Raw genomic sequence first — 27,563 nt, forward strand, 5'->3', positions numbered from 1 at the left:
ACATTTGCAGGACATTTAAACCAACAATAAACCAAAGATATCAGAAAACAGTAGTGACAATGGTAACGTGGACTATTTTTCCTGTCTTGCTGCAACGGCTATCAAGATAAGAGGTGAGAAATGGCTGGACAACTCTCACTAATAGTGAGTTACTAAAATTCATCTTAAGAGTAGAAGGATATGAGAAACACACAAGGAAAATATATTTCAGACAAGCCAGAAAAACTCAAACTTTATATCAAGCGCTTGAACTTAATTGGACCCCTGGGTTACCACTGAATGGAGGCATACAGTCATCTTAGATTTAAACAACACACACAAAACTGTTGAGTTCTTTGTGCGTGAGTTTACATGTGATGTGAATATGAATGTCGGGGTCTGGACTGATGTGAAATCCTAATCCCCTGTGGCTGAAAATGCCCCAGTCCTTTTCATTAAGGCTTGCAGAGTATGATCTCTGAGAGTCTGGTGGTGAAGATAATGCTCCCTGAGTCAGAGGACTCTGTGTGTCTGTGACCAGGTCTTATCCAAAGAGATAAGACGCTGTAGGCCACACACATTTACATCACACGGCCCATGGGAACCATGCAACAATCAAACGGTTTTCATCCAACACCAAACAATCAAAGATCCAGTACAGGGCAAGGCAAACTTTTGCGTCAACTAATCTTGATATTTTTTAGAACTACATTAGATATTCTATTAATGATCACAGTTCAACTGGCAGCACAATCTAAATCAATCTCAGTCCAATCTTAGTTATTTGTCTTTGTCAATCTGAGCTATTCGTCACTCAGCACACCTAAGTGACTGTGATGCTGTGATGATGACCATGACGTTCCTCAGGCAGTACAGTAGCACTACATAGGCCAGTGTGCCCCATAGAATTCTATGCTTGATTAAGAGCTAACTTCAAGATAGGACAGAGACCAAACAGTGGATTTTCCAGCTCTTTGTTCACCTGGGTTTGCACATATTCCCCCATACATAACACCTGGCTCTCCCAGAGGAACAGGGATACCCTGTATCCCAGTCATGACTCTATGGGCAGAAGGATGGGGGGAAAAACCCACTGATCAGCACAAAATACACTTCAAAGACTGAGTGAGATGGATGTATGTTCACACACACACACACACACACACACACACACACACACACACAAACCTGCATTTTCCATATTCCACCAGTTGTCAGGCATCAGATAGTAACATATTGACCCATGAACAGGGGTAGTCTGTTCTCTCTTCTTCCTAATTTGGGCTAATTCCCTCCATTTCCCTGTCATTGATTAGTGATCAGGTCTTGTGTCTTGTGCTAAGTAGGGCCACAGGCAGGAGTCTGTGGTAAAGTGGGTGGTGATAGCAAGCTCCCTCAGCTCATGATCTAATGTCATTGACATCGTGTGGATGACCAAAGATGCAGTTTCGGGTGGAGAACAAAAATATGCAGTACACTGCTGCAATTCCTTTAGTCGGTCTTTTTCACCAGTGATGGTAACTAAGTCAGCAGCTAGTTTCTGGTTTGAGGAAGTTTGATGTCTGGCGATAAAAGACTTAATTAATGAAGCAGTAATTAACACTTTGACATTGATAAATGGAGGGCAAGATAAAAGACAGACATGGAGACCACCATCTTCCTCAGTGGAGTGTCAAATGCACATTTATTCTTATCTCATTGAAGCATCTGCTTCCACCATAATCCACAGGCCCCACAGTGGCTTTCCACTAAGGCCAATGCGCATGCACAGCACTAAACTGTGGCGACTCCATTCGATTTATATCAGTGTAATTTCTTTAAATCCAATTTGTATTCCAATCTACTGCCTTCTAATCACTTAAACCTTGAGTCTCCATCTGGTCTCCTATTTTTCCGTGGAAATGAACACAGCAGATGCCTCCACAATTGTCCTTTCACTGCCAGAAAAAAGCTAAGCTGGGTGCACAGAAGGCCAGACGTGGCTGGTCAGTGTCCTTCCTGAGTGGTGAGTCAGGTGTGCAGGTAGCAAAGGTTAAAAACACATCCGTCTGCCAAAGAATATTGTGTAAAATTGGCTAATCAATCTTAATACACAGAGTGTTCAGCATGTAATGCTCGCCTGTTGTTCAGTGTAAAAAGGAAAACCAGTTTGTATTTGCATAAATGACTGTATTCTTCACTGTGCCCTCATATGGTATACATCATCAAGCAGGGTGTCTGAATGTGTTCTGTCCAAGAAGATCTAAGTAAAGAAAAACTTTACGGGCATCCCCAATGCCCCGCTGACAGATCCAGCCCCTCACAGGAGTCCAAGTCAATTTTCAGTTTCCTATTGGGCCCCCTTTTCTGCTCTCTTTACGGTAAATGGCCTTTCTGTTGCCCTTTTAATACGATCATTGGTGCTGTGCAATCAAGTGCTCTCTGAGCTGAGGCGAGTGCACTTCACTGGGTCTCAGGGCACACGCTCCAATCAAAATGCTGTGTTTCCCCCTGTCTGCAATAACACCACCATTACTTTTCACCACTACTGTGCAGTCATCCACTCTGAGAGAAAAGCAGAAACCAGAGAACAAACAAACAAGCAAGCACACAGACAGGGAATGAAATCAGAGAAGGGTTACTGAACCAGAAGCTAAATCTTTTCTGCCTTTTCTTTCTGTCTACTTATGTCAGCTTCACTGAAATGGATGCAATTTTTCTGTGCTGGATCCAAGAAATGGGCATGTCTTCTTTTCTCTTATAGGTGTTTGAAACACACAAACACACACATATATATATATATATATATATATATATATATATATATATATATATATATATATATATATATATATATATATATATATATATATATATATATATATATATATATATATATATATATATATATGTGAGTGTACAAATATCAAACATTAAGTATCCATCAAAAACTATGTTAAAAAAACAACTTAATTGTTTCATTTAGATCCAAGTTATAACTTAACTTCAATAAGCCCTGCAGCTCATACCTGATCTACTGACCACACACAAAGAAGTGGTCTTTTCTATTATTTTTGTCACATATTTATTCATGTGTGCAACAGAAGGTCAGTCCTTTGATGATCTTTTTGTAATTATTTTTATTAGCTCCCAGGAGAAATCCTAGCCCACCAACCAAATCAATACCCACACCAGTCTCAAGCAGAGCATAAAAGGAAGTGCTCCCTAAAGAGATATTAGTTATTCTGCCAACAGACGTGTGCTGATCACAGGTAACCAATGGCAACCTCGGACCAAGGCTAGAAGTTCCAACCACTGAGGCTCCATAAAACATCAAACATAAAAATCAAGGCCCAGTCTAAGATGCAGAAGCCGTGCAATGTAGATGGTAAGACCCTTTTAGAAGGGAAGAACTGAACACCAGCAAACTAAGCAGATATGAAAGTACAAAAATCTGAAACCGCAAAGACATTTCAGAAGGGATGAATAATATATTAGATCCATGTAGTCAGTTCTTCATTATATTTTTTCTCCTAAATCTTCCATTTCATCTGCTTCTCCCAGTGTTTCTCTGCCTCCTCCTTTCGAGTATTCCTGTCAATTTCACTTGCTCCTTGTCCTGTTACATCCAACCCTAAGTGCTAAGGTGACAGAGTCATATCCATCATGTCACTGGGAGGGAAATGTGAGACAGTAACAGGGGAAACTGAGGGTGGTGAAAGAATGATGTTACTGGTCGTCCACACCTCAGCACTGGTCTGCCGTGACACCTCCAAGCAGCTAGCTCTGCACCTGAGATTTATCTTCTTTACTCCAGGCTGTCAGTAGCAAGCACAGAGCGCGAGCTCCCAGCATATCCCAACACCAGATTCTCAGCTTATCTGGGTAAGGTGTCACTAGAGACATCTGGCTGTTTCTGCAGTCCACGCCAGCCAAGTACATCCAGCCAGCCACTCGCTGCAGGAAAACACCAACAGTGAGGACACAGAAGGTGAAATGAAAGGTCTTTACAGGTGCAGAGAAGATTCTCCAACCTGAAATTATAGAAGGGTGTTGAGCTTGTTAGATATCAAGCTCCCATGATGGGTTGTGTTCCACCTCAGTGCTCTGCATACCACCCCCCACCCCCTTCTCCAGCTAAGATCTATACTCTGAAAGCAAACACAGGGAGTAATTCTTTGAGCTTCCCTCAACCTCTCAATGCATCCATGCTTGACTCCAACAAATATCAGATAGAATTCCACTCCGAGTGTATTTCAGGCAATGGCAAGGTGGGGGTCATATTGACTTAGCATCTGTGTGTTTGCCCTCTCTACCCCCATACAGACGGAATATATAAATAGATAACTGTGGGAAACTGAATATCTGATTTTGCTGCATAGGGCTGCTTGCATTTCAAGCAGCTCCCCCTAGTTTTGAACAAACTACTCTCATTTGCAGTATTCATCCTACAGTCAGAAGCCATGAGCAGAAAAGGCGATGTTATCTGCTTTTCAGCAGAAGCCTTGTCTCAAAAGAGCTGAAACTGCTGACTTAAAGCAAAAATCTGAAGTGGGAAGAGAGGAGAAGATGAAAACAGTTTAGACCTACTGCTAGTAAATGTGAGAAGTGTTGATAAGAGCGGCGCTTCTGCTCCATGCATGGCCTCATTAGTGCACTGAGTACACCACCAGCTCTGTGGGTCTGTCAGGATACTGGTAGGGACTCTAAACTGTGATGCAGATTAAATTATTTCTGATGCCAGGGCCACTCAAGCATGTAGTTTTCACCACCCGACCCTTCTTTATCCCTCTCTCTTTCCTGCAGATCCTTTTGAATGGCAAAAGTTCAGTCATTTGCTTTTCTGCCTCTGCTTTATACTTTAACTGGAACTCTGATATTACCACTGTGTTAATGTGTGGTAAAATAAAGATTTGCATAAAATCGTATGATAAAAACAGGCAACTTCTTCAGTCTGTTACCACACTAAGAGAATCCCTGCAGAAAAAGGTAAAATCCACTAGCTCCACTCCAGCTCCACTTGTGTGTGATCAGCTGAAGTAAACTTGTCCCTGCGCACTTTTCGTTCGTCATTTCAATTACTTCAGATGTGCAATGCAATTAGACAAGCAAGCGGCAGTGTTTATGCTTATCCTTTAAAGATACACCGATTTGTGTGCAAGGCATACATGAATGGAAACCCAGCTGGCGTAAAAATCAGATCACTTTCAACTGTGGGACCCACGCAACAGTTTCTACTGAAGGAAGCACAATGAAATTAATGGTATCGATTGATTCATCTCCCCAGCAGTGTAACCTTGATGCCTGCATTGCTGAGTTGTCACTCCAGACTAAATTGGGAGAAATAAATACATGTGTTATTGCTGGGATGCAGAAGAAAAGCTCTTGCTACACTGTGCAGATAGGTGATACTTGCAGCTGCATTGTGGGTGCTGACCTGTAGGGAACACACAGTAGAGTCCCTGCAGTCGACACCTCCACCAAACATGAGCAAGAAAAAAAGCTATAACTACAATCCATCCAGGTGATGGCCTCTCGGAGCAGAGCAAGCTAATCAAATGGCTCTTACATCTCAGTGTTTGGTTCTTTAAGGAGCAGCACAGCAAGTCAAGGAGAGATTTATTAAATTTCTATACCACAGGACACTTCATCTGGTCTTGCTTAAGGCTACGGGGTCAAGGGTGTGAGCAATAAGTACTTGAAGGACCCATTCAATTTACACCAGCCCATATAACAATGCTAACACAAAACAAGCCTTTGACGTTATTAATAGCATTCGGAAACATTCACACGAGTTCACCTACTACATCTCATAATTCTACAACTGGCTCGGTGTTGTTGAGCCTCTCTATGACAAATATATGTGAGCAGCATTCCTGGAAAAAAAAAAAATTCAACATCACTTTCAGTAAATCTAGAGTTCAAATGTTCAAAGGTGTGATTGCTACCCACCCACCTCCCCCATCCGCAACAATGGTTGTGACACTTGGCTGATGCCACGTTCCACACTGAGACTTTGACCACAAAGCCAGTCTCACCAGGAGTCATTATATCCAGTAAATCAACTCACCCCTGGTCACGGTGGCTGGGCTTACAAAGCAGTGGGGCGTCGATCTTTTTGCAGAAGGGACACAACTATAACAGGTTTCTACAGACCTGACGCGTCTTAGCTTTTATCTTTTATGAATGAATGCATTTATGCAGACACTCTGGTATGAGGAAGCAACTAAATCAGACCGCCAGGTCTGCATTTTTATCACATGAACTTGCCTTTTACAAAATGTTTCAGAACAAAGTTCCTGAAATACTTTTTTTTTCCTTATCATAGCATGCATTAGATTATTACTAATGAAAGACGCAATATATAAAAATCAATTATAATAATAGTAAATATATCAAGGTCCTTTCTCACATGGAGGGAGTGATCTAACTGCTAAAAACAGGTCAGGCTCGATGCAGACCTCCAGATCATAGTTCCACTCTCAAACACAAATTTGAAAAATTACAGTACAGAGTTTGGAATTTGTGTACATCTACAAAGTTAGAAGATGTGTGTGTGTGTGTGTGTGTGTGTGTGTGTGTGTGTGTGTGTGTGTGTGTGTGTGAGCCATAGTTCAAGCTGAGGATAAAGGTGGTAAAACAATATACTTATTCAGGCTCCACCAGTCCCAACAGCTGCACCAGGCCACTGCTGTGTGTGACAGATGTGTACTCAAGTGTCATGCTCTAGCTGTCCATCTCCCCACATCTCGCAGGAAGAGACAGCTCATGCATTTTTATCACCTGGCCTCGCCTCTTTTGAGACATTGGTGAGATACTCAGCTCAGGTACGAGTGTCACACAAACTCTTGACAATGAAGAATGAGAGATGCTGGTGAATGGAAACACGTAGAGGAAAAAGCAGTGAGGAATGTTGTGGTTTATCTGAGCAGGACAAAAAAGAAAGTTCAACTGCTTAGTGGAACAACAATCTCTTTATGTCTGCCAGTACTGACTGGGATGCTTCTCTGTGTTTATAGCATGTGTGTGCGTGAACTTATGAGCATGCATTATCTAGTTGTATGCACTTGTGTGAGTCATTCAACCTTGACATCCTTTCTGCCTTATCAGAAGGAAACCAAACACACAGCAGAGTGAGAGCAGCTGGACACACTGAACAGACACTTCCCTGGACAATATTTCACTTCATCAGGCAACTACAAATCACTGATAAGACATACATGTTATCTTTTATAGCAAATTTACAGTAGCACAGCCTGTTTTTGTGCTCCTAAAATGAGTTTTGTATTGTTAAAGATTGCTCATCGCATCCACACCCCAACTAACTTATCTCTCCGACACAGAGGCAGTTTGGCTCATTACAGCTGTTGGGGATTTAGGAATTGATCAGTGAGGGTTTCTTTCCTATCATCTAGTCATCAGGGATTATATAACAGTAATAAGACCAGCATTTTCTGTTGGCCTGTCTCTTAATCAGCTGTTTGGGAAACAGAGGCAGTGACCGAACAGAGAAGGGATTATATCTGTGTCCCGGGGCCCTGAAGGGAAAGCGCAGGTGTGTATTCTCAAAGCACAGGTGTGTGAGACAGGTGAAGGCACTTACAACTTGCTTTACCTCTTGGTCTGCGTGCTCAGTGTCCCCTCCCCCTCGGCCCACCTGCACATCCACACCCACTACACACCGCCATCTCAGGTGTACAACAACACCCTCAGTGTTTGAAGTCTACCCTCACTGACACTGCCCATGATGAGATACACGTACGAAGATGTGTGTGTGTGCCCATGAGACACAGGGAGGAAGATGAGGTTGAGAATATATAAATCACGAGGAAAGATACAGGACATATTTGCAATAAATGTGTATTTGGTTTTGTTGTAATCGTTCACACTTTGTTTTGTTGTTTTTTTTTATTATTCCTTCCTTAGGCAAACGCATTAAGACATTATGTATTTTCCCACTCTGTAAATGTCACAGGTATGCTTGAGTGGGGCTTAATAAAATGCTAGTATTACCTTCTCTGCATTCTGCTATCTAACAGCAAAATCAGCCACGTGTACTGTCTGATGCTGACATTTTCTGTCCTGCGTCTGCTTTGTGGAAATGTAAAAGGGCGGAAGGGGTGGGGGTGGGGGTGGGGGGGGTGGGGGGGGGGGTGGGGGGGGGGGGGGTGGGGGGGGGCGGGGGTCAGTATGTTTCCAGAATTTAAAACAGCTGTGAATCCTTCCTTTTATTGAGTAATTGCATAGACTTAGAAAAGAAGAATTAAGAACTCAAAGTCTGTACTGTGGAGACCTGGTTGCTGAAACGTCATCCACAGAGTGGCCAGACTTCGCTGTTAAAATGCTGCGCTGAGCGGAGCTGACAGGTCCGTGTCCCTGGTCAAGTAACGCTTAGATACACAAAAGTAATTCTGTTAAATCAACTCATTGAACTCCACCTTTTTCCCTTTCGCTCACTTCCTGCACAGCTTTCGGATCTGTTTTATCTTTAGTCATCTTTGATGTTAATCAGAGAATAAACAGCAGTGCTTGTTGGGAGAGAGGAAAACAGCTTCCTTGACAGTGATGAAACTATGAGAGACAGTAGAGAGGAGCTTCCCACAGATCTCAGATGAAGGTTCATCATTATGGCAACCCCATTCCAGCAAATGAACTGCAATTACAATAATATTGCTTAAACGGTGCCAGCTCATGCAGAACAATCACATTTGGGGCGAGACATCGCAATGGTTCTCACACAATGACCTCAGCCTGCCTCATCGCTCACCTAGACTATTTTAATCTGGGCTTACGTTCCATTATAGGCCAGTGCTTTAAATCTCTCTCATTTAATCATGACCATCAACAGCACTGTTAGCCTCCTGCGTCCTTTGGTAATAAACCATCATCACTTCCATTGTCCCTTTAAAGATTGTACCGTTAAACAACTCTTCTCTCAATTTTCATATCTGATTGAGCTCATTCAGTCTCTGCCCTCCCTCCTCTTTTCTCTTACACACACACACACACACACACACATAAGTGCATAGACTCTAGGTTTAAGTTTCTCTTGACTCAGCGTTAGTGAAACCACAACCCTGTTTGCAGATCGAGGACTGCACACTATGCGCCCATCCCCATGTGGTCGTCTCCATGGCCTCATCGACAGATTTAAGTCAGACCATATTTCAGCACCTTGGATGGATGTGATGTCACCAGCTCCTACATCACACACAAGCATGCAGGAGATCTATGAATAACATAAGGTCAGGAGTGCATGTCCACTATGCAAAGCATGCTCTAATCCAGCTTCAAACACAGTGGTGCAGAGTTTAAAGGATAACCAGGCAGCTGCTGAGCCTTGCATTGCTGGAAACATATTCCTGTGGTAATGCTGCTTTCAGGTCTCCAAATAAAATGAAGTATCTTAGCCAATCAACCAACTTGTAACATAGTCTATAGTCATCTTACTTTCTCTCATTATCACCTTTTCTCTCTCCTCCTCCACACTGGCAGCATTAATCACAGAACACTAAACATTGACTGACGCTATTCACGAGGCTGGGCTTTGTCAGCTATGCTGTGAAGTGAATACAACTCAAGGCCTTTTCTGTGCGCCCAAGTGGACTCTCAGAAGAAGCTCCTCCCATCTCCAAGGACCCTCAGATTACCTCTTAAAAGGCTGGGTGGTGGGTGAGTTTTGCTGGGATGAAGGTAGAAAGCAAAGAAAAAGGAGGAGGAGGGTGACAGGCAAATGATTGGGAAGATCCACTGCTCTCAGAGAGGACGCAAGCCCTTTCTCTTTGGCCAGCTTGCAATGCCATCAGCCACTGCTTAGCAACCAGTGGGCTTTGGCTGAACAGAGGAAAAGACACATAAAAAGAGTAAAATATAAAATAAAATAAAAATGGGGACTTGATTTGCCAAAGACCAAAGGCTGGAACGTTGAACTAAAAAGGCTCTGGACAAAAAACTTGCAGCTGTGAAGAACAAAAGCGGGCGCTGACAGGTGAAAGAAAAGAAATGAAACCTTGCAGGCTCTCACATTCACTGACAACAAAAACCCTTCTTCACATACAGCTAAGCTGTACAAACAATACAAAGAAACACATGTTTGAATCATCACACAAATGATGATTTAATGTCCCAGAAAGTGATTTGTCGAGACCAATTTTTTTGTCAGATGATGAAATCCAGCCTTTTATTGTCTATGTAGGCTTGTGTGCGTCACAAACCGGTGAATTTTGAGTCCAGTTTAAACACCAGCCCACCAGTTTGTGCACTTTATAAGTAATACATTTTAATACATTTTAATCCCACTTTTCATTCCACTGGTGGCAGGTTGGACCAATCCCAAAAATGACTTCCCTTAAGTCATCTGTGAGTCATCACGTTGACTCTGCAAATGATTTATATATATATATATATATATATATATATATATATATATATATATATACACATATATATATATATATATATATATATATATATATATATATATATATATATATATATATATATATATATATATATATATATATATTTTGTTATTGATTATATGAATCCCAGGAAACCCTAAAATATCATGAAGATGACGACTTGGCACACAGTGCTGGTTTTGATGAACCGGGTCATATTAATTATTATGGATAAATCTTTTTTTTTTTTTAACACTATTCATAAATATTAAACAGAAAATTAAAATGAACTGTGACAGCTTTTAAGTGATGGTTTAAGCCAGCTTACAAGATAATGAACGCTCACAGCTCTGAGATCCTGAAACAAAAATGACCCTCCCCAATAAAAAAAAATTACTTCAAGTACAGGGAAGGGCGTGAGTGTTACACTACACAGCACATTTAAAACACTAACTCATTTGTCTTGTTTTATTAAAACGTGTTTTACATCTAAAAAAGAGAAAGCCACAGAAATTCTGCAGCCCTGCATCAGGTATGTAACCTTTAACCAGCAGAACATGAGAATCATTCATATTCAGACATGACTACACTAACATTGACAGTGTCACAGGGTCTCAGAGAGCAGCAGACTACAAAAACCATTAAAGGGGCCCTTTTTGCTTTAATGTGTGCATATTATTCAATATCATGTGGTATTTAAAGTCTGCAGGCTGGTTCATCTGTTGCACAGGAGGGGGAACATAATTGCATCCTACATGAGCTGCAGCGGATGGAAAAACTGCTAAATTAAGCTGCTCCGTTTTGCCTTGAGTTTAAAATTGCAACTTCACAGGGTTTTACCAAACTATCAAGTGCTACTGATGATTCGTTAACTGTAATATTAAAAGTGACTGTATGGTAGACCCACTGCTTTGAAATGACAACTTGGTGAAATGAATGTGAGCAATTTCTGTGCAACTTCTTCTGAAGTGCACGCAGGATAATTTTAGGTCATTTTAATGCAAGTTTTACAGGACAGTGTGTTTGGTAACTTACCATCAACTTGAAAATACAGTAATCCACTAACAAGGAGGAATGCTAGTGGACCCATACTAGCATATTAAACATCCACGGCGGGCGCGCAAATGCTCAAATTCACTGCGGGAGAATATGTCCAAAATGACAGTCAAGCCTCCTCCGCGTCTCTGGGAGTGATGGACAGGTATTTCTGTCCTACTTACTGACAAAAGCCAGTTTAAATGTCCAAAAACACAGAGGATCCATTTAACAGTTCTTCACCCGGAGCTGCTCGGGGTGTGATCCAGCAAAGCTTGAATCCAAACTCTCTCACTCTCTCTCTTCCCCGCTTGTCCAGCGAGTTCATCCACAATCTGTTATTTCCTCGAGATGACCTACTGAACAAGCTGGAATCCGCAGAGTCTGTGAGGAAAGTCCAATCTTAACGCAGCTAGTGGCTGTGCACTTCTCCGCGGCTCCTCGCTGTCTTGAGAAGCTTCTCTGACACCTTTCAGATCTTCAGCGATATCTCCATAGTTCAGCGCACGGTTCGGCTGAGAGCCAAACTGGAGACGAGCCTTTAGCTGTCATTAATCCCCAGAAAGTTGTTTTATTATTACGAGAAGCAGCTCCCAAAAGACCCATGTGCTTAGGCAAGAATATAACGCTGTGAATGTACAGTCATACTACAGTTCAACATCCTCCTCCTCTCTCTCTGCGTTTGGGTGTCAACAGCGCGGCCGCTAGGAGCGCACGGTCTCTGCGCACCGGCACAGCCCGCAGCCCTGCACATTGAAGCTAAGCACGCTGCCACTGAGCACGGAGGAGTACCTGAAGGCAGCACAGAGAGGTGGAGGGTGGATAGACGGAGGCAGTTTGAAGGGGTATAAAGTAAAGGAGAGACTGAACGGGGATAATCAAGGCAATCAATCCAAGTAGGGATGCATTAAATGACAATCAAATATACGTATAAATAAATATACACATGTGCATATTTGAATTTAGAGCTTCCTCTTTTCTTTTTTTAAAAAAAATGTTTAATTTTTTTTTTTTTTTTTAACAGATTAGGAGAACCAAACACGGTCTTTTTCACCACACAATTTCAGTCACCAAACAAAAGAAAAGTTGGACAAAAAAGTGTTTAACCCTCATCATGCCTTTAATCATTCCTTCATATTGGGTGCAGCATTTACACTTTTCCACAATGCGCAGTAAAGATGAAAAGCATGGAATAAAATAGAGCCAACAGGTTATATGTGATAACAGATGTAGAGATAAAATAATTAGAAAAAAAGAAAGAAAACCAAACTTGTAATTTATAATGTTGGGATAAGCTGAAAATGCTAATCAAATGTCAGAATTTGAGAAACGAGATTGTGAACAGTAACACGTGCATGCAAATGTGTTTGTTGAAATACTGGAGCAGAATTGTAAATATGAAATCAATAACTAAGCGAGACAGGAGGGGCACAGCTCCGCATACCAACAATAGACACACAAATGCATGTTTTTTAGAACAAACTGCAAATGTGCACAGAAAACAACGAGGCAAAATCACGGCAACTTTTAATGATGAATAAATTTAGACATTGTGGTTGAACAGGTAAAAGCCAGGACCCAAGATGCTGATTTTCAGAGATGGAGGCTGGTGTTTATGATGTTAACTACCCAGCAACTCCAGTCTCTGTCAAGCGCAACTTCAGGGTGAGCTATGAGCTGTGAGCTCCCCCTACTGGTTCCAGGGATAGCAGTCGTCTTGTCAGTGTGTTTTTATACAAGGCTTATCAAGAGGGATAAAACGAGAGGACAGCATATGCAGAGCTAGCAGCTAAATAAACAGCAGTTTGATTTATATTAGAGGACTGTGGTATCACATGGATTCTGTTGCTGTTGGATTTGGCAGGTTTGATAAATGTTACAGCAGGGGGCAATTTCACCAGATATGTAGAATAAATCTGTCAGTATGTGGGACAGAAAGAGTGTAATCTACCATAACAATTCAACAGTTTAATAATATTAGACATATTTGACGAAAAAGCTGTACCAAACTAACAAACAATGTATTTTTTCTTCAAATAATCTCCTGAATCCTATTTACTGATAAATTGATGAGTAACCATATAAAACATGTAAACAAACACCTGACGAGGTAAACCTTCGCTTTATGTACACAGATCCAAGGAGGAATGTGACTTAAAGGTTTGGATTTCTTCATTTTATGATTAACATTAAAGAGAACCATACAACAAAGTCCAGAGTCTGTCCTCTGAAGATTCGTTTGAGAAATGTAGGCCAACAGCATGACAAAATGGCTTTACAAGGGGAAACACTTCTATCGCCTTTAATAACAGCTTTGGCTGCTCGTGGCTTTTTCTGTTATGTTTGTTTGCTGAGCTGCATGTCGAAGCTTGCCCCTGTAAAGGCCTGACTGGGAACTGTAGCGTGTTGTAAGTTTGCTAGCTGGCTCTCACTGCAGGCCGTGCTGTCAGCCGGCCAGACGCAGTGATTTGTCTTCATATTTTAATATGTTTGTGAGCTGCATGCAAATGTTGTCTTCTTGGTGTCTCTATAGTGTCCTAGATTCTACCAGATGCGTGTGGCCGTGAACACATACATAAAGAGCCAAACAGAAATTTATTGTGTCATCAGCGTAGCTGAAGGTTCAAAGCAAATAAAGGGGAAAAAAGACGAGGTCATTTACAAAGAAGAAAAGCCCACTTCAAACATAAACAATGGTGGTTTCATTGATGGAAAAGGAAGTAGAGTGTAATTCTCCCTCAAGCTCAGCCTTTTATTCCCTGTTCTCAATCACTTTATCTGTTGCAGAGGCAGCGATATTCCCTGGGTTTCTAAATATCAGCTCAAAGTGGATTTATTTTAATTAAACCAGAGGCTGTGTTTACTCAGGACACGGCATGTTACATAAAAATGAGATGGAGGGGCTAAGCAATGGACTGATAACTCATGGACACCATGATATGAGCTTATACTTCATTCTGCTGTTGGAGACACATCACAAATTTTTCATTACGGCTACATTTATAATATTACTTTCACACAGGGTTTTCAAGGTTGATTAGTTATTTCATTTTAAAAATGGAGAGCATGCAGATGAGGTGTAAACACAAACAAATGAGTGTGACGTCAGTGAGGGGGAATCAAAAGAAGATTGGTGGTTTGGAACGAGTGCATCCAAAACACACAAAACCAAATATATTCAAACCATTTAGCCAAATCTTTCTGGACACAGAAGCAGATGAACAGATGTTAAAATAGATCATTTGTTAAAACCTAAACTAATCATGCCACATTTACTGTTGCATATTTGTGCTTTTATGCGTTTTTAATTGAATCAAAACTAATAATTAATTAGATATTTTCCCATTATTGTCAAACTGATGGATCCTGAGTGGGGCGATTCATTGGGAACATTGTTTGGCTGACCTCCATCCATCCTCATTCAACTCCACCCAAGTGATATGAGCTCAGTCAGTTAAGTAAACTCTAAGTCCATCAACTTTTGTGTAAAAATGAATTGAAACAACCATCCATGTGTTGGAACATTTTACTGCTGTGTAACCTGGCTACCTGATGAAAACTCATGTGGATGATGGTTCAGGTGTTATGGTAAAGCAGTGTGAACATAGCGCACTGTGTTGCTCTTCTTGTAGATAAAAGCATAGTTGAGGATCAATAGATGGTCCCGAGTGGAGAGTTTCATATCTACAAGACAATCAGGAGTGTGTACAGCAGGAACAGCACACTCTGGGGGTTTGTGTACACGGCACCGCAGCAGAGGCATTTGTAGCATTTTAATTGCATGCAGCCATGGTGCAATTCAAATGCAAACGATGAATCAAAGGCAGACAGTGACAAAACGTGTCGTTTCAGCGTGACTGCCTCTCTTGCGTGTCTGTGGGAGAACGAGAAAAGTGTTTTTAATTGTGTGGCGGGTCAGAGGTTCAGGTAGCCGCATCACTCATGATCAGATCAGAGTGGTATTTGGGGAGCTCTTAGCCAGATATCTTTCATGGCTGAGTATCCCCTTACTGAGTTTGGGTCTCTGTGTGGGGATGATTAGGAGCTGGCGGTGGGAGGAGGCAGTGTGTGATGTGTGGAGGGGTGATTAATGTAGATGTCAGTAGTGACCCTCCCTCCTCTGCTCCCTCCCCAGCATCAGTAATGACACCTGGGGAAGGCAGAATGGCTCTACCTGCAGCCAGGGCTCCCTCAGCAGGGCATGATTCTTCCCCATGATCCTCCTCTGTCAGCAGTCCTGTCACTGGGCTCGGATCAGGCCCTTATTAATGGGTCTCTATGTCAAACATAGATATTAAGCTGTGCTCTGCTCTGCACTACCCTCGGCAATAACACCCACACATGCACACACACTGACATATTTCTATACAATACAATGACAAACACACACACACTCATGGAGTTAAGTGCCGTGCAGCACATACATAACTTACACATCACTACGTGTGCACTGACATTCAATGAAATATTACTTTCTCCTTTAACAAGGTTTACAGATTTGTTCCAGCATAACAAAGAGTTCATAGATCGATTGGATATCTCTTTCCTTCCCTTCAGCTCTTTTACACATAACTCAGTATCTCATCATGCTGAAAAAGTGACAAACCTTTCATCATGATGTATTGTCTGACAATGCAAAACACTCACCTCAGCAGTGAATAAGATACACACATCTAAAAAAATGTATACCAAGTAAAATCTCTGTTCAGGAAGGTTTCGGGCCAACCAGGGATGCCCCCGGCTGTGCACTTTATGTTGCTAGAACTGCCGCTAAGACTGTCGTCCTTTTAGGCTGCGGGTAGGCAGACCTTTATAAAAACTGTTTTTTTGGAGATATAAAACATCAAATCTGAGTTTATTCTGGACAATAAAAGAATGAATGGAAGCCAGCGTGACACATGTTGAAATCTGTACACTCTGATACTCCCACAGAGGGGAGTAAAGAAGAGACCCGACAGATGGGGACAGCATGGAGGATATGACACCTGAGCTCAGTGCAGAGAGAGGCTTCTTTCAGCAGGACATAAACCATGTATGTAATGCATCGCCTGTTCTTCCGTGTTCAATGAAAGGCACAGGAAGAGAGATATGGGCACCCTATCAAATGTTGCAAAAGTGGGGATTACTGTGCAGGAGATGCAGCTTTTCAAATCAGGTTTGGCCCTGCTGTTTCTTGTTTTGTTTTTCACTTTCATGCCGAGCAATATGTTGAATAAACCGATCCATATTTTGAACATACAGCAACTTTAAAGGTGATATATGGAGCAAATAAAAGCATGATCACATTTTTACAAATTGCCAGTGCAGTAAAAAAATATTTTCAGGGCTATATTTTTTATTTACTTTTTTTTTTTGTCAATTTACATTTAAATAACTTAACAATTTGGTTAGAAAATATGAATACTTTTCATTCTTCAGTCATTTAGCAGACATATATATATATATATATATATATATATATATATATATATATATATATATATATATATATATATATATATATACACTACTCACAAAAAGTTAGGGATATTTGGCTTTCAGGTGAATATGTTCATGCTACAGTGATATAATATCATAAAAGTAAGACATTTAAGTAGAAGGATGCACTACTGATTTCCTCATCTCAAAAAATTCATTCAACACAAAAGGTAACAACAATGGTAGTTACACCACAACAAAAAATTTGAACGTCTCAATATCTCGTCATGTGCCCTTGAGCATCAATTACAGCTTGACAACGACGTCTCATGCTGTTCACAAGGCAACTTATTGCCTGCTGAGGCATGGCATCCCACTCTTCTTGAAGGGCAGCCCTCAGGTCATTGAGGTTCTGGGGTGCAGGGTTTCGAGCCTCTACACGACGGCTCAGCTGATCCCACAGGTTTTCAATGGGATTCAGGTCTGGAGAGAGTGCAGGCCATTTCATTTGAGGTACACCAGTCTCCAACAGCCGTTCCCTGATGATGCGGCCTCGATGAGCAGGAGCATTGTCGTCCATGAAGATGAAATTAGGCCTGTGCTGTTCATGTAGGGGCACAATCACTGGATTAATGATGTTATTCAGGTAGTATGGGCTTGTCACTGTACCATTCACAAAGTGTAGGGCAGTTCTGTACCAAGTGGACACCCCTGCCCACACTGTAACCCCGCCACCACCAAAAGCTCGCCTGGTGACAACAGTGGCTGATGCATAGCGCTCTCCCTGACGTCTCCAACATCGTTGCCGGCCATCATTTCTGCTCAGTGTGAATCGACTTTCATCAGAGAACAGCACTGAGGCCCACTGGTTCCTCGTCCAGCGTAAATGCTCCCTGGCCCATGCAAGACGATGATGCCTGTGCCTGGTGGTGTGGTCAGGTACCCGTGCAGGTCGTCTAGCACGCAGACCACGCTGATGGAAACGGTTTCGAATGGTCTGACGTGACACTTGGGTGCCTCTCACCTCTCTTAAACGTGCCTGGAGTTGAGTGGCATTCATCATCCGGTTTCTCAGGGCAGTGTTCACAATGTAGCGGTCATCAGCACGGGATGTGGCCAAAGGACGTCCACTTCTAGGCCTTTCTGTGACTCTTCCAGTCTCGATATCTCTGTTGCAACCTGCTGATGACACTCTGTGACACTCCAAGCTCAGTGGTCACTTCTGTCTGAGAACGTCCTGTTTGAAGCATCGCAATGGCAAGGGACTGTTGTTCCATTGTTAGGTGTCGTCTTGGTCTCATGATGTCAAAATGTGAACAGCATGATGAGGACAACTGTTTAAACACCAGCTCTAATTGAACCAGGACATTTATTGCTCAATTCAAGGATCACACACCTGCCGTGATTTTTGCCGTTAAGCTCCTTGTTAGAGAACAGCAACTTGTGCAAAATTTATTGAAACATTTAACAGTTGGACATGTGCATTTAAAAGCTTAGAGAAGATCACATTAAGTTCACCTGTACAGGTTTGAATGCATTTTAGGCTTGTTGTGAAATTTCACCCAAAAGCTGAATATCCCTAACTTTTTGTGAATAATATATGTGTATATATATATATATATATATATATATATATATATATATATATATATATATATATATATATATATATATATATATATATATATATATATATATATTTATTTATTTACATACACACACACAAGCAGCATTTAGAAAAAAAATAGGTTTGTGTTGATAAAAAATAATTAGACTTACATTAAGAACAGAATCTTTTGGTAACATTGAAAAAAAACCTCCTAAATACTGCTTCAACACAAATGTAACAATATATTTAGAATAAATGATGAACACAAGTGGTAACACGTGTTTCATCCTTAAAAACTCATTTTAAGGAGGTTTTCATCAAACTGACTTGTCTAAGCAGAATCTGTAAATCATGCTCTATATTCAGCAGAACGTATTAGAACAGTAAACCTTCCAGGGTGATCTGCCTTCCCTCACTACTTCTGTATTTTATGTCAACCTCTCCTTTCCTCCCACTCTTATTAGCAATCCCAGCCCCAGCTCTTCAACCACATTCCTGTCATTTATGGAATTTCCCCGTCAAGGTGAAAAACAGCCCACTCGCAGGGTCCTGAGAGCCACGGCTAATTAGCTGGCCTACTTTTTCCTCAACATGGCTGCTTAATCTGCCTCTGTGGAAACTCATCATGATTTTCATTCCGCACCTAGGGCAGGACTTTATAACTGCATGCTAATCTTTGTCATGACAGGACAAGGTAAACAGTTTTGCTTGGTGAGCGATGTGCAGCCGACGCTAATGAGTGAAAGGTGAATATTTGAGGCCTGACGATTGAAAAGGGAGGAAGAAAAAGGGAGGACGAGAGCTTCTCGAGTATCTCTTCAGACAGCTTATCAGCTAGGACATTGTCCTTCCTCTCTCCAGTTCTCCTCCTTAGATCCACAGCTACACACATCATTAGCAAAGCTTGGAAATTTTCCACTGATTGTAAACCTGTTTGCTCTGCTCAGCAGACCAGACTATGAGAACTGATAAGACTGGTTTCATGTTCCTTAAAGAAACCCGATTTGTCAAACTTATAAACATCTGTCTGTTAAAATGGAAACTTTCTCACCCTGACCATGCATGTCACAATGGTCTCTTGTTTTGTATCTTAGTTCTGGTTTCCTGTTTCAGTTTGTAGTTTTCCTTCTTTAGTTCTCTCTTGTCTCATTTCATGTTTTGCTTTCTTGTTCATTAGCTCACCTGGTTTGATTTTCTGATTCATTTCACCAGTGTCTAGTTACTTCCTCCATGTATTTAAACCCCTTGGTTTGTGTTCTCAGTTGCTGGTCCATTGTGTTTAGTCTTGTGTTAGTTTGTGCCTCGGTCAGACTTCTGCCTGGGTTTAAATAAACCTGATTCCCGGAACCTTCTCAGCAGTCTACCTCAGTCTCTTACATTTGGGTCCACACCTCTACGCCACTGTGACAATGTGGGGCATTCGGGAAAAGGCACAGCTGGTCTCAAACAAAGAAATTAAAATGATTTAAGTCATCAAGAGAACAATGAACATGGCAATGGCAGTATCTAGCCTTTTTTCTAGTGCATTTATACCAGATATGCTTGTATGTATGAAACATTTAGATGATTTTGTTCTAAATATAACCAGCTCTAATTGAGGTTTGTGCTTTCTGAATCTCGTTCTGATAGAATGTGTCCCAAAGCATTTGATGTTATAATAGTCTAAACTGTAACTAGGAGTTATGCCACACAATATTAGATTTTCCTTTTATTAGATACCAGTTTTTCCTGTTTAATTTCCCAAACACACCCCATACTAGTTATTGTAAATATTTATAATAGTATATAATAGTACAATGGCTATGCTTATGATCCTTGACTTGCATCACCATTGGCTGCAGTGGCATCTTATAAAAAATAAAAAACATGTTTCGGAATTTGCTAATTTTGCTTTCAATGTGAAGCAAGTGTGTTGAGGAAATATTATAATACACATGTAATTTAGCAGATTTCATTACTCATGGTGTTTATTGTATGGCAGTGCAACATGCAGTGTATTGGACAGCATCACAGACACTCATTCTTCTCAGTATGACTTTTACAAATCAAAAATGGAAAATAATTTAGTTTTCCGAGCAACCTCATCCAGTCATGAAAACCCAGACATAATGATTGAATCCCTCAAGCATATTTTATGAGCCAGCTGATGGCGCAGAGATCCGTGAAGAAGGATGGAGATGATAGAAAGACTCTGGGCTATACCCGTCAGAAAAACCTGAAAAAAAATCTGGAAAAAGGACCAGAAGGTTTGTTCACTCATTTTGCACCACTTACCGCTCTGTTCAGCTAAGAGCTTTGCCTTCACACTGCATATTGTACAGTAAGCAAAAATCTGTGCATGCTGTCTGGGTTTTATTCAAACTAATAAAAGTGTAACGCTTAATATATTTTAACTTTCAACCCTGCTTCTGTGGTGTAAACTTTATCACTGAACAATCTAATGTATGCAACGCAGCAGGAACCCACAGTAAGGATATGATGTCTGAGTGTAAACAAACAGCTTCAAATAGAGCTCGTTTTTTCTTTTTTTGAGACATGGTCAAGGCTACTCTAAAAATATGGGTTCCATTATACTCAACTACACACCGACTTTTGGAACAGCGCCCAGAAATTCAACTATTCCACTCACAACATCTTGCCCTCCTCCCTTGTTTCCTCCATACTATAAACTGATTATATTCATAAGAAAAAAAAAAGAAAGGAAAAAGATAAAATAAAAAGACAACTAAAAACATTTTTTTTTTGGTCTCATTCAGACACAGTTAGGAGGGGAAACAATGAGCATTCAGATCCGGTAACTCCTGGCCTGGAATAGTTTGATCGTCTGTTTCACCAGATTGCCAGAAAACAAATAACTCATTCATGGTTTAGTCTGAAATGTTACCATAATATGGCACCGCACATGATTACTGGGGTAGTGAATGAAAGAGAGAGCAGTATTGTTGTAAACAAGCTCATTTGGAAACAGCAGCATGAAAATTCTTGTGTACAAATGTACCAAAACAGCTTGACTGTAGCAATGCCAAGTAAGAGTGCTGTTCAGATGTTTGCATTTCAGCCACTTATCAATATTTGTGAACTGCCTTTGTGAATAGGCCGAGCAAAACACATTGATTGTAAAGAGGTATTCCACTTACACAGACCGCCCCACCCCTGTATCCCGAGTGCTATTGACAGAATCAATCGGAGGCTGTTCGCATCAGAGGTTCAAACTTAATTGTTCCCCAAAATGGAACGTGATTTAGAGCTTTGGGTCACAGTCCATCCCAAATGAAACATTAGGGCACCCCATTCCCATGCCTGACTGGGGACACATGACCCCCTTTTGGGGGGTAAAATGATCCAGATGTAAGCGCCCCTGGCAATTCCAACCGCCATAAATGTTTCAATATCATCAATCTGAGCTTAGTGATGGTCTGAGGCAGATGAAGCTGAATATGATCATAAAGGATGATGACTATAGGTAGTAACTCAAACACACACAGACAGAAACATCATAAAACAGCTGGTAAAGATTTTCAACCAAATGGTTTAGATGAGCCAATAGTTGGAAAGAAGCTGCAGCTCGGCTGTAATTAGGCTACAATCCTCTCAAACCACTAATCTAGTAATAAAACAATGGAGGCATGTAAGTGGATTCCACAGGACGTAACTGGATTCCACAGTTACTATGAGTCCACGGACACTGCTAACCTATGACCTCTCTCTGTGTTTGCTAACTGTATCCCACTAATATCTGTAGTCCCTCCTCAGCTGATCCACAGACAGTATGGATCTTCATAGTCTCATCAGGCTTTAATGAAAGCGGGCTTGTGCCCCTGACATTTCCATCCCTCAGGGCCAAGCCTTGCGTGGCCGCAGCCTCCTACCCTGGCCTTGCCACTTCACACTCTAATTGCTGCCTCAAAAGCAAAGCGCCACAGCAACAAATCCAGTTAACGGCAGTGGCATATTGATTGTTGGCAGGCAGGCAGGGCCGCTGTCCCTAGGTGAGGGAGGAGGGGCAGTGTGGCTTTTACAACCTGAGGGATGGCCTGAACCCAATAAAGAACAGGTCTCTGTGACAAAATAAAAACCAAAAGACGGTCAGAGTGATACAATTACCGTTTGGCAGCTCTGACCCTAACTGTATGTGAACAATGGACTGGGGGATGAGGGCAGAGGTGGTGGTGGTGGGGGTGGGGGTGAAGTAAGCAGGCAGGCCCCTCATTATAAAGCTAAGCCTGGAAACCTGTTCAATTTGCTCCATTAAAGAGAGCTGAAGAAGCACTTTCTCTCTGTCCCAACAGAGCCATTACAGGCCGGTAGTCTAAACATGGAAGAAGTCAGATTTCGTACCATCGCCAGCAAAGGGACATTAAGCTGAACAGACGTGAAAGCTATGAATACACAAAAGCTGCTTAGAAGCCTATAAATCCATGATCATCAATACGAAAATGCAGCAGTATAATACTCACAATGCTTTATGGTTTCATGGCATGTTAAACATAATGTTGTTTTATTTATGGTGTTTTACTGTATGTAGTTCAAATATTATAAACATCTATCAACACATTATGTACAATGTGTTCTGACTAGTAGTTCAGAGAATTGGGCCTTATGTGAGACAAAAAAAAATGGATGCCTATTAGAGAAAGAAAGCCTATTAGTCAAACTACTCATTCCCTTATTAAAACGGCACGAAGAAAAAGCAATGTTGCATTTTCCTCTCATTTATTTGCATGGCAGAACACACAGTAAAAAGGTGATAGAATGAGGCCAAACAATGGGGAGCTTAGTGAGACTGGGTTTCTGCTAAATCTAACATTCATCACTTTTTTTTTCTTCTTTCCAGTTTTTAGAGATAATATGCATCACATATTAACTAGATTTGGTAAACATCAAAGTCAGAAGTGAGCTTCAAAGCTGCGATTTTTGCGCTTTTTATAATCGGTTTCTGTGCAGCAATAAATGATTGTTTTCTTTGCCTTTGTTCTGTAATCTGGCTTACTTTCAACGCGTGCTTTATCACAATGTCTCCACCTCCAAGAATAGATCTTTCTTCAGTTCTAAGTTGGTACAATGCACAAAAAATGATTAGTCTCTCTTTATCAAACTCCTATTATAAATTACTCCAGAAATATTTGCCCTATTTACTGCAGTGTCTGATAAGTGATGTTTAAAGTCACATTTTTTTTCATATCAGAATTAAAAAAAAAAAAGCTTCTGTTGGGCAGAATGCTGTGTCATCGACACAATTTTATCAGTGTGGTTATGTATTCATAAAATGTGTTGCTGGATCTCATTGATCACAGATACACTAAAATATGTTAACAGTAAGCAGGAGAAAATAGTCCCTGAGAAACAGTATGAAGAGGCGGGTCTTACTGCAAATCTACAAGACAGCCATATCTGGACCAATAAAATGAGGCGCAAATCCTGCTGGATAACTCTGTTGTTACAACGTAAACCCAACTCAGCACCGTTTGGTTTCTGGCACCATATCAGTGTAACCGCTGCCTCCTTCTCATCACAGTACTGACCCACACCTCGTCTCAACTGCTGTGCTCTCAGCACTTTTGAGCTGCCTGCTGATGGCTGGCAAGGAGAACACAGAAAGTGAATGATTAAATATTTAGGGAGGTCTTGTGCATGCTCACTGATTAGTGGCTGCATCAAAGACACAACCATGACCACCCCTGTGCCTCCTTGATGTTTCCTGTCACCAGTCGCGTTCGGCGGTTGGAAAAACATAGAAAAATTGATCCTTTCTTTAATTGCAAGCAAAACTATTGCAATCCAAAACTTAATCCTAAAAAACAGCCTGGTATTTATTGTAAAGGTATGTAAACTTGCCTCCATTATATGGTTCCATGGGTGTGTACACACCTCCACTGCCGAAAAAAAAAACAAAAACAAAAAACAGCAGGAATCCTAACAGTGGTTTTTTTTTTTTTTTTTTTTTTTACCACAAACTGTTTTACACTTCAGAGGTGGAAATGTTGGAGTATCAATAAAGACAATATAATAGCACACAACAACAAACACTTGGAGATTTGCTTTTCATTCCTTTTCCATCCTGTCAAGTCAATGTACCACCCATTGTTGCATGTCTTGCTCTCCAAGAACAGAAACACATCATGAGGTCAGTGGAAGCAGCAGAAGCAGTAGCAGAGAGGAAACCTAAAGTGTTTAGACAGAGTAAATGAATGGGAAGCAAAAATTCAATGACGTGATTTAGTGCACTTTAATTACACAGCCTTGTTATTATTTCCTTATTCTAAAGCAAGAGACAGAGGTAACACGTACTTGTGACTAAAACATGCCTTTTGGAAACCAAAAGTTTACTGAATGTGTTACAGAGATGACAGCTTCTGTGTCTGTAGAAAACAGACTGAAATAACCTTTGACATGAAAGAAGAAACATTTTCATTTGAGAATCAGACCTAAATCCTTTTTCCTGTTGTATGTATGATATGATTTTATATTGATCTGTTTATGTCAGCCATGTGTAATATGTTCTATACTCTCTCCTCTTGACTAAATTAGCCCGTTTTATTAATTTGTACCAAATGTGCATTTACTATGTTGCAGTATTTCAAATTGCAAGGAAACTGGGTGGAAAGAGCTAATGTTGCAAAATCGAGCCACATATTCAACTTACAATGTAACAGGAGTTAATTATAAATTCATAATGGAGGTAAAACTGAACAAACAAGGCAACTGTGCAGTCAGGAAATAAATAAATCATGGACTGAGACTTTAACACACATGATTTTAAACTCAGCCAATAAGAAATAAGCTGGGTATAGCTCGCGTTGCTTTGGCTTCCAGGAGGTAAACAGAATGAGTGTGTGGGCACGCAGCCTTGGGTCAACAACATTATTTGGATTTTACTACACTGGCCCTGATGGGCAGAGCTGCTGGCCTTGAGATTTTATTGTGTGCTATTCAGGTCTAACACATAAAATCGAAAAGGTCGCCTTTGCTCTGAAAGCGGTTGTCTGTTGCCTATACAAAAGAAAGAGAGACAAAGATGGGACAGAGGAGGTGAAAGAAAACGTTCAACCGTTATACATTTTTTGTCAACAGTTGCAGTGTTGTGTGTGTGTGTGTGTGTGTGTGTGTGCTTTCACTCCAGCCACCCTCATTTATGTGCATAAGCAGTAAAAGCTTTATGAGCTTATTTGAAACACACACAATGGTTCAGGTTCACCTCATTACACGTGTGACTTTCAGCAGATTTTGGCACATGACTTTTGACAAAAGCTGGAGAAATAAGGGTTTAAGAAAAAGATGATGTTGGCCAAAACACAGAAATACAAACAGATAGTATTACAAGATTAAGTTACAAAAAGTTATTCCTGGTTTATGGTCGAATACAGAAATTCAGAAATTCTCACTTATGTCATAAAACATAGAACAGAAGCATCAGCAATTGTACAAGGTTTTATATTATATATTAACCATTTACTAAAAACAACAATAAAACTAAATGTATTTACAGGCTGCAAATAAAAGAAAACGTTTAAATCTAATTTCTTGGAGAGTTGTGATAACGTCCATGTTATGATACAAATAATTTTTGTGTGCAATCATTCTCTGCTCCTTAAACTATCCTGGCTGTAAACCATAAAAACCCACATCTCCACTATCAAATTACAGTTGATTGTAATAGTACTCGCACTATCTTCAGGATCAAAAAGAGGATATAAGAGAAAACAAGAGAGGATGTGCAGGTCAAAAGGGATTGCAACAATTTAAACATGGCAAGCGATTTGAGCGGTGTGTAATGATTTCTGTGAGACAGTGTCATCCAAACACCTCACAAAAAAGGGACCTGTTTTAATAAGGCTCCTTGTTCTGAAACTACCTATTGATTTTCACTGTGGCAGGTTGTGGGGCGGTGACCTGCTTTGGTTTCTGGCTCCCACAAAAGCCAAATTGAGCCATTTAGAAGCCGAGTCTGTCTTTAGAGACTCTGGCTCAGCTCTGACTCCCCTAGCTAATTTATTTCCATCAGGTGGAACTTTTTTCAGGAGCTGCACAATTTCACCACAGACCTGGTGCCGAATATTCTGGCACTAAATTTCCAACTCGCTGCCATCTGCCTCCACTGAGTGTAGGTCTCACCCCATTGTTTAATTACAACTCAGCACATCCCTGGAAGTGTGCAACAACACAAAATTTGCCTTTTTGTTTCGTAGAGATAAAGCAAAATATAAAAGGATCATTCCCAATCCCTATTTCTGGCTACTGGACATTGTCAATTGTAATACTCTGAACTCTGTATACCAAAGTATTTTACAGTCAGATATGAGGCCATCTGTTGGACAGCTAAAGCTTGGCTGAAACTGGGTCATGCAACAGGACTATGATCCCATGTACGAGAAAAACCTAAAAGAAAAGGACAAAAACATAAACAAAGTACAGCAACGGTCCAGTCAAAGTCCAGACCAAAACCTATCTGAGATGCTGTGGTGCATAAACGAATACACACCAACTTCAAGAAAGCAAAACAAAATTGCAAACAAACTATGATAACTTTCTCATTAATGTACAGGATAATTTGAAACAGAAAACGATTACTTTCAGTTATTTTTTTTTTTTAATTAAAATTTGTATATACCTCATTTTAAGATTTTCTTTTTTAAAAAAAGTCACAATATTCTTAGATCTAAAACTTCATCCTAATGATGGTGTAATTTCTTTTTTCACAGGACACCATGTCACATAAAAAGAAGACACAGCAAATACCCATTGCTTACTAAAACAATATCACAAAGAGGCAATGTCACACTGTGTTAGTTTTCTGGATTTTCTTAAGCAAACAGGCTGCTGCTCAGGGGTCTGACTGTCACTGCAGCCCTGCTCCACTGACAAGAGCAACACACTGTAAGCAGTACCGGTAACTTTAGCTAATGCGATTGGACATGTAGGTCTGATGGTCTTCCTCCTGTCAATATAAAGTAAAAATGATGCTCTGTGATGTCTGTCATCTATCTATCTATCAATATATACACACACACACACACACACACACACACACACACATATATTTTTATTTATATATATATATATATATATATATATATATATATATATATATATATATATATATATATATATATATATATATATATGTATATATATATATATACATA

The 27,563-nt window shown here is 40.6% G+C and overlaps 3 protein-coding genes across 3 annotated transcripts in view; 1 reads left to right on the forward strand and 2 right to left on the reverse strand.

Annotated features, from left to right (window-relative positions):
* The window catches only part of robo2 (roundabout, axon guidance receptor, homolog 2), a 149,844-nt gene extending 138,124 nt beyond the window's left edge, over positions 1-11,720 (reverse strand). Inside the window, exon 1 of the mRNA XM_079246406.1 lies at positions 11,394-11,720. Coding sequence (XP_079102532.1) covers positions 11,394-11,448 — 55 coding nt within the window. The 5' untranslated portion in view covers positions 11,449-11,720. The remainder of the gene's footprint in view (positions 1-11,393) is intronic.
* Positions 6,507-27,563, forward strand: part of chrna10a (cholinergic receptor, nicotinic, alpha 10a) — a gene marked incomplete at both ends in the record, with an annotated part of 208,196 nt that continues 187,139 nt past the window's right edge. Inside the window, one exon of the mRNA XM_079246407.1 lies at positions 6,507-6,552. Within this exon, the coding sequence (XP_079102533.1) occupies positions 6,507-6,552 (46 nt within the window). The remainder of the gene's footprint in view (positions 6,553-27,563) is intronic.
* LOC306760673 (protein sel-1 homolog 3) overlaps positions 12,098-27,563 on the reverse strand; it is a gene marked incomplete at both ends in the record, with an annotated part of 159,208 nt that continues 143,742 nt past the window's right edge. Inside the window, 2 exons of the mRNA XM_079246639.1 lie at positions 12,098-12,185; positions 23,900-23,997. Of these exons, the coding sequence (XP_079102765.1) occupies positions 12,098-12,185; positions 23,900-23,997 (186 nt within the window). The remainder of the gene's footprint in view (positions 12,186-23,899; positions 23,998-27,563) is intronic.

Source organism: Telmatherina bonti (assembly GCF_933228915.1).
Source record: "Telmatherina bonti genome assembly, chromosome: 9".
Taxonomy (NCBI): domain Eukaryota; kingdom Metazoa; phylum Chordata; class Actinopteri; order Atheriniformes; family Telmatherinidae; genus Telmatherina; species Telmatherina bonti.